The sequence below is a fragment of the Bos javanicus genome, chromosome 9 (genome assembly GCF_032452875.1).
Source record: "Bos javanicus breed banteng chromosome 9, ARS-OSU_banteng_1.0, whole genome shotgun sequence".
Taxonomy (NCBI): domain Eukaryota; kingdom Metazoa; phylum Chordata; class Mammalia; order Artiodactyla; family Bovidae; genus Bos; species Bos javanicus.
In genome coordinates, this window is record NC_083876.1 from 32,202,683 (window position 1) to 32,218,127 (window position 15,445).

At 38.5% G+C, this 15,445-nt stretch overlaps 1 protein-coding gene across 8 annotated transcripts in view; it reads left to right on the top strand.

Moving 5' to 3' along the window:
- Window positions 1-15,445, top strand: part of MCM9 (minichromosome maintenance 9 homologous recombination repair factor) — a 126,701-nt gene that overhangs the window by 56,967 nt on the left and 54,289 nt on the right. For all 8 annotated transcript variants that reach the window (XR_009738426.1, XR_009738427.1, XR_009738428.1 and 5 more), the window contains one exon: window positions 6,198-6,372. Coding sequence is in view for 4 of the 8 variants with exons in the window: in XM_061427456.1 (XP_061283440.1) it covers window positions 6,198-6,372 (175 nt within the window). In the remaining 4 variants the exon portion in view is untranslated. The remainder of the gene's footprint in view (window positions 1-6,197; window positions 6,373-15,445) is intronic.

Sequence of the window (15,445 nt, forward strand, 5' to 3'; positions counted from 1 at the left end):
TATAATCTTCATTTATGCTCCTCTAAGGTAAGGTGAGGACTTCTCTAGTAGCTCAGACAGTAAAGAATCTGTCCACAATGCGGGAGACCTGAGTTTGATCCCTGGGTTGGGAAGATCCCCTGGAGAAGGGAATGGCAACCCACTCCAGTATTTTTGCCTGGAGATTTCTATGGACAGAGGAACCTGGTTGGCTACAGTCCGTGGGGTGGCAGAGAGTCGGACACAACTGAAGTGACTTAGCACATGCGCACACACACATAGGTAAGGTGGTTTGTTTCCTCTACTTTTTTCACCAGTTTTTTTCTTTACCTTTGATTTTCTAAAGTTTAAGTCATATACCTAGGTATAGTTTTGTTTTGTGTTTTTCCTGCTTTATAGTTGCTAAGTTTTTTGGATCCATGGTTTGGTGTCTGACATTAATTTAGAGAATTTTCATTATTGCTTCAAATGTTGCTTCTGTAATTTCTCTATTTCTTCTAGTATTCCCATTATACCCATTATATGTATGTTACACATTCTGTAGTTGTTCCATACTTCTTGGATATTCTGTTTTGTTATTTTCCAAATTTTTTCCTTTACTTTTCAGTTTTAGAAATTTCTGTTGACTATCTCTGGGTCAAGAAGATCCCCTGAAGTAGGAAATGGCAACCCACTCCAGTTTTCATGAACATAGGAGCCTGGCAGGCTGCAGTCCATGAGGTTGCAAAGAGTCAGACACGACTGAGCGTGCGCGCGCGCACACACACACACACACACACACACACACATACATACATAAGGTCCTCCTTGTTCTCAGAGATTCTTTCCTTAGCCATGTCCCTTCTACAAATGAGCCCATCAAAGGCATTCATCATCTGTAGTGATTTTGATCTCTAAAATTTCTCTTTCATTTTTTCTTAGACTTTTAACCTTTCTGTTTACAATGTCAGAGACAAACTTGATGTTCAGTGTGAGAGCCTGGTAGAGCTCCTGGAGGTAAAATTCACAAAAGTATGTGTACCCATGCCCTCCGTAACTGGGTTCCTAAGGAATTTTTAATTTTCAGAGTTGTCCTCATTGAGCCTCCAGAAGTTTGCCAGTTAGAGTTCAGGGTTTTCTATTCCAGCACTGGTGCCTGTGGAGGCCTCTGCTCTGGTAAGTTATAATTCTCCATCTTTCCAATTTCAGGGACAGCAGTTTGCCCTGTGACCTCATTCCTTTGATGGATCATAGAACAGGTGTTGATTTTTCAGTTGCTTAGATTTTCACTTATTAGAGTAGATTAGCAATTTCAAAGCCCCTTAAGTGCTGGGCCAGAAATCAGAGGAGCTCACATAGCTTTTTTCCCTATGTTTTCTTCCATAAGTTTTATATTTTTCATTTAGGTCTTTCATTCATTGTGAGTTAATTTTTGTATTAAATATGAAGTATGGAGAAATACTGATTTTTTTTTTCTTTTTTCATGTGGATATCCAGTTGTTACAGCACTGTAGGTAAGGTGGTTTATTTCACCTATGGCTTTTTTCAAGATTTTTTTTTCTTTACTTTTGATTTTCTAAAGTTTAAATTGTATGCCTGGGTATAGGTTCATTTAGTGTTTTCCTGCTTTTCTGTAGCACAAAGTGTTAGTAGCTTAGTTGTGTCTGACTCTTTGCAATCCCATGGACTGTAGCCCACCAGGCTCCTCTGTTCATGGTATTCTCCAGGCAAGAATACTGGAGTGGGTTGCCATTTCCTCCTCCAGGGGATCTTCCCAGCCCAGAGATTGAACTGCATTGCAGGCAGATTCTTTACTGTCTGGGCCACCAGGGAGTTTCATTTAGTGTTTTTCTGTTTTGCTATAACACAAGGATATCAGATTATCCTTCTTCCATAGAATTGCTTTTGCATTTTTATCAAAAATTACTTGACCATACATTTGTGGGACTATTTTTGGACTCTATTCCATTGTTCTGTCTGTTTATATCTTTTGTCCAGTACCACACAGAATTGATTACTGCAGCTTTGTAATAAATCTGGAAATTGAGTCATGTGAGACTTCCTACTTAGTTTCTTGTTTGAGTCTTCTATTTTCTTCTCTATATAAATTTTAGAATCACCTTTTCAATGTCCATAACAAGAAAAATCCCACTGGAATTTTGTTTGGACTTGCATTGAATCTATAGAGCAGTTTGGAGAAACATCTTAGAAGTATTGAGTTTTTCATTCTACAGGGCCGTCATCACCCTGATTCCAAAGCCAGGCCAAGACATCACATAAAAAGAAAATTATGGGCCAGTGTTACTGATGAATATAGACACAAAAATCCTCAACAAAATTCTAACAAATGGAATCCAACAACACATTGAAAGGATCATACACCATGATCAAGTCAGGTTTATCTAAGGAATGCAAAGATTCTTCAATATATGCAAATTAATCAATGTGATACACCATATTAACAAAAAATAAAGATCATGATAATCTCAATAGATGTAGAAAAAACTTTAGACAAAATTCAAGACCCATTTATGATACAAACTCTCCAGAAAATTGGCATAGAAGGAACCTACCTCAACATAATAAAGCCCATATATGGTAAACCCACAGCAAACATTATTCTCAACGGTGAAAAATTGAAAGCATTTCCTGTAAGATCAGAAACAAGAGTGCCGACTCTTGGCACTATTGTTCAACATAGTTTTGGAAGTTCTAGCCACGGCAATTAGAGAAGAAAAAGAAATGAAAGGAACCCATATTGGAAAAGAAGTAAAACTCTCACTGTTTGTAACTTACATGATACTATACAGAAAAAAGCCCTAAAGATTCTATCAGAAAGTTACTAGAGCTAATCAGTGAGTTTAGTAAAGACAGAGGATACAAAATAAATACACAGAAATCCCTTGCATTCATATGCATTAACAATGAAAAATCACAAAGAGAAATTAAGAAATTAATCACATTCACCATTGCAACAAAAAGAATAAAATACCTAGGAATAAATCTAAAGGAGACAAAAGAGAACTATATACAAAAAAGAAATGAGAGATATATACAAAAAACTGTAAGACACTGTAAGAAAACTATAAGATGCTGGTGAAAGAAACCAAAAACAATATAAACAGATAGATTATACCATGTTCTTGGATCAGAAGAATCAGTGTTGTGAAAATGATTCCATATTGGAGTCACACCACTACCCAAAGCCATTTATAGATTCAGTGCAACCCCTATCAAATTATCAGTGGCATTTTTCACAGAACTAGTACAAAAAATTTCTATGGAAACACAAAAGACCCCAAATAGCCAAAGAACTTGAGAAAGAAGAATGGAGCTAGAGGAATCAACCTTCCTGAGCTCAGACTACACCACAAAACCACAGTCATTAAGACAGTAATAGTACTGGCACAAAAACAGAAATATTGACCAATGGAACAAGATAGAAAGCCCAGAGATAAACCTACACACCTATGGGCACCTTATCTTTGAAAAAGGAGCCAACGATATACAATGGAGAAAGACAGCCTCTTCAATAAGTAGTGCTGGAAAAACTGGACAGCTCCATGTAAAAGAGTGAAATTAAAAACACTTGCTAACATCAACATAAAGATAACCTCAAAATGGATTAAAGACCTAAGTGTAAGACCAGAAACTGCAAAACTCCTTTTAGAGGAAAGCATAGGCAGAACACTGACATAAATCACAGCAAGATTTATGACCCATCTCCTAGAGTAGTGGAAACAAAAACAAAAATAAATGGGACCTAATTAAAATTAAAAGCTTTTGCACGGCAAAGGAAATCATAAACAAGATGAAAAGACAGCTCTCAGAATGGGAGAAATTAATTGCAAATGAAGCAACTGACAAAGGCTTAATCTCCAAAATATATAAGCAGCTCATGCAGCTCAATATCAGAAAAACAAACAACCCAATCAAATGCTGGACAGAAGACTTAAACAGGCATTTCTCCAAAGAAGACATACAGATGGCCAACAAACACTTGAAAAAATGCACAACATCACTTATTAGAGAAATGCAAATAAAAACTACAATGAGGTATCACCTCACCCCGGTCAGATGGCCATCATCAAAAAATCTACAAACAATAAATGCTGGCTAGGATGAGGAGAAAAGGGAACCCTCTTGCACTGTTGGTGGGAATGTAAATTGATATAGCCACCATAAAGAACAGTATGGAGATTTCTTTAAAAAACTAGAACTAAAACTACCATAACACCCAACAACCCACTACTGGGCATACACCCTGAGAAAACCATATTTGGGGTGGAAGGGAGGTTCAGGAGGGAGGGGACATTTGCTTTACTTCACTGGCAAGAACCTCCAGTATGATTTTAAATAAGTGATGAGAGTGGATATCCATGCCACGTTCTGATCTTGGGGGCAAGGGTTGGGCTGGAGGTAAACATTCAGTATGTTAGCTGTAAGATTTTTTATAAATACTCTTTATCAGACTGAAGAAATTGCCTCTGTTCCTTTGCTTCTGAACACTTCTTTTTTTTTTTTAAATCATGAACGATTGTTGAGTTTTATCACATTTTTTTTTCTGTATCATTGAGGTGGTTGTTTGCTTTTTCTTCCTTAGTTTGTCAGTAAATTGCAGTGATTAATAGTTGAATGTTGAGTTAGCCTTGCATTCTCTAGATAAACTTCACTTAGTTATGATTTGTTATCATTTTATATATCCTTTTATTTGCTTTTATTTTTTAAGGGTTTTTTGTATCTGTGTTAATGAGGGATACTGATGCATAGTTTTAGTGTATCTTGATCTGCTTTTAGTAATCACAATAATACTGGCTTCATTAAATGAGTTAGGAAGTGTTCCTTGTTTCTCTATATTTTTGAAAGTTTTGTGTAGAATCGGTATTATTTCTTCCATAAATGTCTGGTAGGATTCACCCTGAAGTCATCTCAGCCTGTATGTTGCATCATTTTTAACTACAGAGTCAATTTTCAAAGTAGATACAGGATTTTGCAAGATATCTATTCCTTTTTAGATAAACTTTGTCATTTTATATATTTTAGAGAATGTGACTATTTCCTCTAAGTTAGAACATAGAGTTGTTCATTGTATTTTCTTATTATTAATGCCCTTAGTCTATAGTGATGTCCCCTCTTTCATTTCTGATATTTTTAACTGTGTCTTCTATTTATAACTTTTCTTCTTTTTCCTCCATCAGTCTAGCCAGAGGTTTATCAATTTTTATCAACAATAATTATTATAATTACTCACTCACTGTGTATCTTACACCTTTTAAAAATCTTTATTTATATTCTATTTGAATATCCAAGAATCTTTAAGTAAAATTTTCTGTCATTATCCTTTTTTTTATTGATAAGTAAACTGAGGCCTGGATAAATAATATATCCTTTTTTTTTTTGTAGATAAGTAAACTGAGACCTCAGAGATACTGCAAGTTCTAGACCACTGCAGTAAAGCAAGTCTACAGGAAGTTTTTTGGGTTCCCAATTCATATAAAAGTTATATTTATACTATAATGTAGTCTATTAGATATACAGTAGCATTACATCTAAAAAACCCATACATATTTAATTAAAAAGTACTTTATTGCTAAAACATGCAAATTGTCATCTGAGTAAGTCATAATCTTGAGTAAGTCATGATCTTTTTGCTGGTGGAGGTTCTTGTCTTGATGTTGATAGCTGCTGACTGATCAGATTGATGGTTGTTGAAGGCTGGGGCAGCTGTGCCAATGTCTTAAATAAGACAGTAACGAAGTTTGCCACACCAGTTGGCTCTTCCTTTCACCAGTGATTTTTCTGTAGCAGGCAATAATATCTGCCCACAGTAGAGCTTTGTTTAAATTGGAGTCAATCTCTCAAATCCTGCTGCTGTTTTATCAACTAAGTCTATGTAATATTCTAAATCCTTTGTTGTTCTTTCAGTAATCTTCATAGCATCTTCAGCAGTAGATTCCATCCCAAGAAACCACTCTCTTTGCTCATCATAAGAAGCAACTCTTCATAAAGTTTTATCATGAGATTGTAGCAATTCAGGCACATCTCCAGGCTCCACTTCTAATTCTAGTTATCTTACTATTTCTACCACATCTTCAGTTACAATAGTAACAGCAAAAATCACTGATCACACATTACTATAAGAAATGTAATAATCATGAAAAAGTTTATAGGATATAAGCTTCATAGTTATAAGACATGCTTTCCAAATAAAAGCTAACACAGCTTGCTCATTTCCTTAGGTCTGACGGTAACTGCTGTAAAAGACTCAGGAGAATGGAATTTGGAGGCGGGAGCATTAGTCCTCGCAGATGCTGGCCTCTGCTGTATCGATGAATTTAATAGCCTCAAAGAGCATGACAGAACTAGTATCCACGAAGCAATGGAGCAGCAAACCATCAGTGTTGCTAAGGCTGGGTAAGTGTTTCTTTTCTCTAGAATTTATGGGAATAGTGAGATTCGTTCATATATGATTATGGGGAAATGTGAACCACACTGAACTGCAAGATGTTTGTTTGGTCCTCTAAGAGATTTATCAGTTAACCGCCACTTTAGTTTTCCCATGGAGATATGTGAAGAAGTAAAGACGAGCTGTTGACAAAAAGAAAAGGACCACTATAAATGTAAATTGACTTAATTCTTGGAGGGAACCTATGAAGAACTTTCAATGCAGCATTCAACTCATTCTCTCATTCAATAATTGTGTATCTGTCTACTCTGGGCACATACTATGTTAGGAATTTTGAAAGGTTCAAAAGAAGGGGAAGAAACTGTAATTTCTGCTTTTGATGGCATTCTCCTTATATATCCAAATGGAAGATTTATCACAGTGTATGGAAAACTAATAATGTATATTAGCATAAGATGAAATACCTGCTGTGACTCAAGGAGGCTCAGAGGCTGAGGTATGTAAGCCCCTGACTGCACGTGACCAATGAGGAGGAAAATAGGTAGGTTCAGATAGGAATCCATTTGCCCAGGCCCTGAGGTGGTTGTAAGAAACACATCTGGCTACAAAGGCTGACCGTCAAGCAGACTGCCAGGTCATCCAAGCAAAGAACAGAGCCAGAACCATCTCAGCCCTGTTAGAAATGTGAGGCCAACTGACCAGGCAGATAGGGCTGGCGGAACAGTCTTCAAACAGTAGTGACTACTTGGGAGTCGAGCAGACACTGGTGGGTAGGGATTCTGTGGAACTGATTCATGCTGCTGCTGCGTCGCTTCAGTCGTGTCCGACTCTGTGCAATCCCATAGAGGGCAGCCCACCAGGCTCCCCCGTCCCTGGGATTCTCCAGGCAAGAACACTGGAGTGGGTTGCCATTTCCTTCTCCAATGCATGAAAGTGAAAGGTGAAAGTGAAGTTGCTCAGTCGTGTCCGACTCTTAGCGACCCCATGGACTACAGCCTACCAGGCTCCTCCGTCCATGGGATTTTCCAAGCAAGAGTACTGGAGTGGGGTGCCATTGCCTTCTCCAGGAACTGATTCATATACACTCACAAAAAAGGAAAGGGTAAGGGTGGTAAGAGAAAGATATGCCCAGAAGAAAAAGATTCAAGAAAAAGCTGCTGCTGCTCCTGCCACTAAGTCGCTTTAGTTGTGTCCAACTCTGTGCGACCCCAGAGACGGCAGCCCACCAGGCTCCCCCATCCGTGGGATTCTCCAGGCAAGAACACTGGAGTGGGTTGCCATTTCCTTCTCCAGTGCATGAAAGTGAAGTCGCTCAGTCGTGTCTGACTCTTCATGACCCCATGGACTGCAGCCTACCAGGCTCCTCCACCCATCGGGTTTTCCAGGCAAGAGTACTGGAGTGGGTTGCCATTGCCTTCTCCGCAAGAAAAAGCTAGGCAGAACCATTATCAGATCTATTCGCTTCATTCAATGAATGATCATTCAGAGCCTGCCATTTGCCAGGCACTGGGCTAGACACTGAGAAGTACAGAGATGAATACAACACCATCCTTGAGGTGTTCACTGTTTTGTTGGAAAAGATGGAAGAGCAGCAAAGGGATAAGTCCATAATGAAAGTGTTAGAAGATACTGTAGAAGAATTATTGTTTCTAAACTCTTTATCAGAGAAATTAGAGATACAGTTTACTAAGTGTCTTCAAGTCTACTTTCTCTTCTCATTATGTCTCTCTTTAGTTAGCATGTTTGCTGGTTGATAGAATCTGTGGTTTGTTTTGATATGCCTTTTCCAGAGGCAGTCTGGGACATTTTGAAAGATTCCTGTGGCCTGCCAGGCTCCTCTGTTCATGGAATTCTTCAGGCAAGAATACTGGAGTGGGTGGCCATTCCCTTCTCCAGGGGATCTTCCCAACCCAGGGTTTGAACCCAGGTGTCGTGCATAACAGGCAGATTCTTTACCATCTGAGCCACCAGGGAAGCCCCAATTAACCCTTAACCATCAGGGAAAATTGGAACAAGTGCTATGAACATGTTTTTGAAAGGGAGAAAATTAGCAGTGCTCTAGGATAAGCCACAGAAAAAAATCTGTGGAAGAGAAAATGCTTTATTAACTGCTACTGCCTTACCCTCTACCAAGTGTGAATTAGTATGAACTTTTTGTGCTGTCTGCATAAGTATGTTGTAAGTTCTTATAACTCAACAGTGCCCCCACAGATTGGACAGTATTGTCATAAGCAGAACTACTTCATGTACCAGAAGAGTGCTTGTCACACTATTTGTGGTGATAGACTGGTTTTATTGTTTATATTTCAGTCTGTCACAGAGCAATATTTTTATAAAATGCAATAAAATTATTTTTTAATGAAATGAAAAAGCAGAGACATATAAAACGTAAGCCTAAATTCTTCTTGCACTTGGCCTATAGAAAGCTGTACCTCTCTGCTCCTAATGAGAAAAATCCAGATAGCCCACAAAACTCATGACTTTCCAACCATATCTGAAAGCTGATTTATAAGGAAATCACAGGAATTCAATTCCAAAATGGGACAAGCCCCTCCTAGGAGAGCTGAGGCACGCAGACTGTTCACCTTTGACAGAGCATGAGAGAAACCGGTAGCGGCCGTAGAAGCAAATAAGAAATAGCTACAAAATTTTAAATTTCCTGAAGTCCAGGTGTGGGATAACGTATCAGTTTAGAATAACTCTGGACCCCAAGCCCAAGGGGAGTTCTCACATGTAAGCTCTTCTCCGCAGGACTCCACAGATGCTCACAGGAAAAACTGAACAGGGCAGAGACTGGAGAGACCCCCCGCTTTGCTCATCACTCATGCAGGCCTGCTTGTTCCTGGGGACTAGGCATGAAGTCCTGCTGCTTACCCAGGCACACCTCTCATACAAACCAAAGCCTTTAACTCACTGAGGCTAGGGCAACAAACCCTCATCGCCAGGGACCCTGGAGGAGGGCTAGAAGCAGAAACTCCTTCTGCCTCAGGAGGAGTTTAGAGAGTCTTCCTTCCTTTGCTCTCAAAAGAACCGGGCAAAAAGATGCTGCTTTGGGGAGAAGGGCAGAAGCATAAGCCATCTTCTCCTAAGGGGAGGGCAGGCAGATCTCTCGGGTCCAGGATTCTTACCCGGTACAAAGCAGAGGTGTGTACCACTCGGAGGATTCTCACCCGGTACAAAGCAGAGAGGTCTGCGCCACCTGGAGGATTCTCACCCAGTACAAAGCAGAGAGGTCTGACCACTGGGAAAGGAGAGAAAGACCCCTTCTACCCAAGAAGCATCACAGATACATGTCAGGGTTCAGCTGCCACCGGTGGGACAGGCAGGAGGCCTTACCACTCTCCCGCCTGTCCCCTCCGAGAGGAGGTACACAGCGCCTGCCAAAGACCAGGAGGCCAAGAAGCAGCCTGGTCTCCAAATAAGTCTAACACCAGTAACGAGCAATAGCAGTCTGCCACTGGGAAGGTGCTCGTCCCCAGTGAGGAAGTGAGGAAAGAGACCCCTCTGGTGCAGATGTGCAGTGACTCCTGGAAGCTGAAAGCAGAGCAGAAACTCAGAGAATAATCTTCCAGCTTGGCACCACAACCTCCACAGTAAGCGGAGTAATTACCGCAGTAATTCAACACCAAAAGAATTGGAAGTCTGTGGTGCACTGAGGGTAAAGATCGTAACTGCAGTGCCAGTGCTCAGACCAGCTGTGCCAGCCTTACAGTATACATGAAGTGGTGTGGTATTATTCAAGCGTGGACCATAATCAATTAAAGACATAAACACTGGAGCAACCACTAGAAAGTAAAAGAGATAAAAACTAAAACTAATAAGTGAGTTGTAGAGATGAAATGACATAAATAATTCAACAGAAGACAGGGGGAGAAGAAAAAGGGAACCAAGAATAGATGAGACAAAGTGAATTAACAAGATGATAGATTTATTTATTTGTTTACTTGGATTGCACCAAAATTTTTAACTTCTGAGTATGAAAGGATGCAACAGAGTGAAAAGTTAACATGTTGAGTTGGAGAAAATATTTGCAAATCTGAAAAGGAGTTAATAACCAGAATATATAAAGAATTCCTACAACTCAGCAGCACAAACCAATCAAGTTAAAAACTGGACAAAGGACTTGAATACACATTTATCCAAAGATGATTTATACATGGCCAGCAAGCACATGAAAAGATGCTCAGCACCACTAATCATTAGGAAAATGCAAGTCAAACACAATGAAAAATATCACTGTACAAATGTTCGCATGGCGATCATAAAAACACAAAAACACAGAAAGAGCAAGTGTTAGTGAGGGTGGGGAGCAATTGGAACCCTTGTAGATTATGGAAATATGAAATACAGAATGGTGTAGCTACTATGGAAAATGGTTTTGTGATTCATTTTCAATTTTGCAAGGTAAAATTCCAGAGACTGGTCACACAACAGTGTGAATGTATTTAACACTATTGAATGTACTCTTAGAAATGGTTAAGATGGTGAATTTTATGATATGCATTTTTTACCACAATAAAATGTAATATACAAATTTGAAAAAGCATAACCCATTCACATTGTTATACTACCCTTTATGTACTTTTAAAAAAGTTTTCTAGCCAATATCGTCAAGGTCAGGGTGAGAAGATACCTAAAACTGTCCAAAATTACTTTCCTTCGTTTGTATATAAAGGTGCTCACAGAGCACCTTGTGTTTATGAGCTCAGTTGAGTCTCCAAAATAGTTTCAGAATTATTACACCAACTCCATTGTCAATAACACCAACCACAAAGAAAGTAAGTAATATTCAGGCCTTCTTTGTGGTCTTTTTGAGTTTAGAATATATTCCACTATAGTTATATATGATCAGGGTACATGTTCAAAAGTTAGTAGAGTTCTTTTCTTTGTGTGGTCATATTACTGATTTGATATACAGTTAGGAAACATGTTTTTAAACCTATGTTTGCGTTCACTTTTAGAGTTTGCCTGTCATTCTTTTCGGTTTAATTTTGTTTTCTGAATTTGTAAAATATATTTCAAAAATCAAAACTATTATATCAGGGAACTCCCTGGTGGTCCAGTGGCTAGAACTCGGCGCTTCCATAACATGAGGAATGGATTCAATCCCTGGTCAGGGAACTAAGACCCAACATGCCTTGAGATGCAGTCAAAAGCAAAACTTTTATATCAAAGAGGTTACACTCATATCCCTACCTCTTCCATTCTGTTTTCTCCTGTCCCTTCAGATCAGATCAGATCAGTCGCTCAGTCGTGTCTGACTCTTTGCAACCCCATGAATCGCAGCACGCCAGGCCTCCCTGTCCATCACAAACTCCCGGAGTTCACTCAGACTCATGTCCATTGAGTCAGTGATGCCATCCAGCCATCTCATCCTCTGTCGTCCCCTTCTCCTCCTGCCCCCAATCCCTCCCAGCATCAGAGTCTTTTCCAATGAGTCAACTCTTCACATGAGGTGGCCAAAGTACTGGAGTTTCAGCTTTAGCATCACTCCTTCCAAAGAAATCCCAGGGCTGATCTCCTTCAGAATGGACTGGTTGGATCTCCTTGCAGAAGTCTCAAGAGTCTTCTCCAACACCACAGTTCAAAAGCATCAATTCTTTGGCGCTCAGCCTTCTTCACAGTCCAACTCTCACATCCATACATGACCACAGGAAAAACCATAGCCTTGACTAGACGAACCTTTGTTGGCAAAGTAATATCTCTGCTTTTCAATATGCTATCTAGATTGGTCATAACTTTCCTTCCAAGGAGTAAGCGTCTTTTAATTTCATAGCTGCAGTCACCATCTGTAGTGATTTTGGAGCCTAGAAAAATAAAGTCTGACACTGTTTCCCCATCTATTTCCCATGAAGTGGTGGGACCGGATGCCATGATCTTCGTTTTCTGAATGTTGAGCTTTAAGCCAACTTTTTCACTCTCCTCTTTCACTTTCATCAAGAGGCTTTTGAGTTCCTCTTCACTTTCTGCCATAAGGGTGGTGTCATCTGCATATCTGAGGTTATTGATATTTCTCCTGGCAATAAACCTTTTTCACTGATTTCTGATTTAACATATTTTTTTTTGCAAAACTAAGCAAAGACATGTCTCTGTACACATGCACATCTCCCCTCTTCTTATGCAAAACATGTCATAATATAAATGCTCTTTTGCACTGCTTTAGTGATAATTATTACATGTAGTGTCCTTATTATCATCTCTTTCATATTTTTTAAGAAATTCTGCAATTTTATTTTATACATCCCCTTTCTCACAAGATTTGTTTTAAACAGTTTTTAACCTCCAGGTAGAAGGATCTTTGGAAAATTACTGGTGTTTTGATGGTGCTATTAATTTCTGGTTTCATTGCATTCTGGTCAGAGAGTGCTATTTGTGTTATTTCAACTTTAAGGAACTTCCTGAGGCTTTTCTCTCTGTGGCCTGACACTAGGAGAGTTTCATGACTGGCCCATCTGTGCTTGAGAAGTTGTATTCTCTATTATCAGGATATAATACACAGAAACACACATTTAAACTGTACCTTATAAGATCTCCTATATCTTTACTTAATCTTTTGTCTGCTTGATGTGTCTTAGGCTGAAAGTGGTTTGTTAAAGTCTCTTGCTATAACTGTATGTCTGTTGTTTTCTCTTTGCATTTCTCACATCAGAAACTTTGAATAACATTCTGCTTTATCAAGGTAGTTGCTTTAGCTTTGCACTTTGTGTTAATGCTATGTGGTCTGAATTTTACCTTGCTTTATATCAAGATCGCAACTCCTGATTTCATATTATTTACATTTGCCTAATATATCTTTGCTTCTTCCTTTATGTTTAGCCTTTTGATTGTAATTTGTTCTCTTGTATACACCATAAAGTTGGTTTCACTTTATTTTGTTTTGCTTTGTTTTACAAGTAACCTGGAAGTCTTTTTCTTTTAATATATGAGTTAAGTACATTTACATTTATTGGTATTAGCAATATTCTTGATGTCAAGTACTTCATTTTTTTAAAAAACTTGCTATGTTTCTCTTTTTTTATTTGTTTGACATTTAGGAAGGTTTGTATTTTGTTATACATTAGGGGTTGGCAAATTTTTTGTGTAAAGGTCCAGATACCTATTTTAGGCTTTTGTGGGCTATATTGTCTCTGGTCTCTCTTACTCACCTCTGCTAATGCAGACAATATGACTGCATCAATATGTCTATAATGTATACAGAATAAAGAAGCCATAGACAGTATGTATATGAATGGGAATAGCTGTTTTCCAGTGAAATTTTACTTACAAAAATAAATGGAGACCTAGATTTGACCTGCTCGCTGTAATTTGACACCACGTGTAGTTGACAACACCTATTGTAGGACTTAGCTTAAATACTTTTTTAATACCTGCATCCCCTTTGTCTTCCCTTGGGAGCTTTAAATAATATCCTTTAACTGTACTTCATTACCCATGTGATAACCACTGAGTGTGTTCTACTATCCCTTTTCCCCCTTCTCTTTACTATTACAAAATGATTATATTCTTTATACTTTGTCAGGACAAATAACACTTGTATTTATATACTCTTCTATTTTTATGCCTTCGTTTTTCTCTTAGACCTAAAATTAAATATATTGAAGACTCACCATCAGTCCTTTTCCCAGAGTAGCACCATCGTCTCTTGGTTGAATGAAGCTCTCCTCAAACAGATTCCTTGGGAAGAGTTCCTGAGTTCTGTACTGACTTTGTGCATATTTAAAACTATTTTTCATAGGTTTGATACTTGAAAAACAACATGACTGGATATAAAAATGTAGCCTTACACTTTCTTTCCTATAGTCTTGCTTTGCATGTTGTATTGACAAGTCGAGTGCCATTCTGATATCCTTTACTTTGTAGGCAATTTGATATTCTTGCGTGAAGGCCCAGAAGGATTTTTCGTCTTTGTGGTTTAAGCATAATACTTTTACTAGGCTATATCTCAGTTGATTATTCTTGGTCATTTTTTTTAGATGTTAGTGAAATGTAAAGGCTCTTTGAAATGTAAAAGGCTTCATTTCTTTTTGGAAATTTTTCTTGAATTATAGTCTCACATATTCTGTTCTTTGTTTTTTATTTTTCAGAAATCTTAATTACGTGTGTTAGGTCTTTTTTGCCTAGATTCTATAGCAACCAGTGTTTTTCTTAGACTTTTTAGCTCTTTTGTATTTCATTTTTATTGCCTTGGCATTTTTATTCCTCCCCTTAGCGCCCGTTTTTATACTTTCATTCCTGTCTTCTCCTCTCTTTGGCACCCTAGATTTAAATGTTTGTTTCTAAAATTACTGTCTCCCTCTCTTCACCCATTTTTTTCCCTGAGTCACTCTGGATAGTCATCTTCCTCTTTCTTATATTTTTCTGTTCTGAGTTTTTGATTTCTGATTTGGAATGATTTTTCATATGTACAAATGTTTGTTTAGGAACGTTTAAGTGAGGATATTAAATACAGATTTCTTCTGTTCTGTGGATTTTTCAAGGGAATGGTGGGATGGACTTTTATCAACTAAGGTATTTTGATTTTTGTGATACTCTTATGTAAATAACACTAGGACCACAGCCTTGTCTAACTCAATGAAACTAAGCCATGCCCGTGGGGCAACCCAAGACAGGTGGGTCATGGTGGAGAGATTTGACAGAATGTGGTCCACTGGAGAAGGGAATGCCAAACCATTTCAGTATTCTTGCCTTGAGAACCCCATGAACAGTATGAAAAGGCAAAATGATAGGATACTGAAAGAGAAACTCCCCAGGTCAGTAGGTGCCCAATATGCTACTGGAGATCAGTGGAGACATAACTCCAGAAAGAATGAAGGGATGGAGCCAAAGCAAAAACAATACCCAGCTGTGGATGTGACTGGTGATAGAAGCAAGGTCCGATGCTATAAAGAGCAGTTTTGCATAGGAATCTGGAATGTCAGGTCCATGAATCAAGGCAAATTGGAAGTGGTCAAACAAGAGATAGCAAGAGTGAATGTCGACATTCTAGGAATCAGCGAACTCAAATGGACCAGAATGGGTGAATTTAACTCAGATGACCATTATAGCTACTACTGCGGGCAGGAATCCCTCAGAAGAAATGGA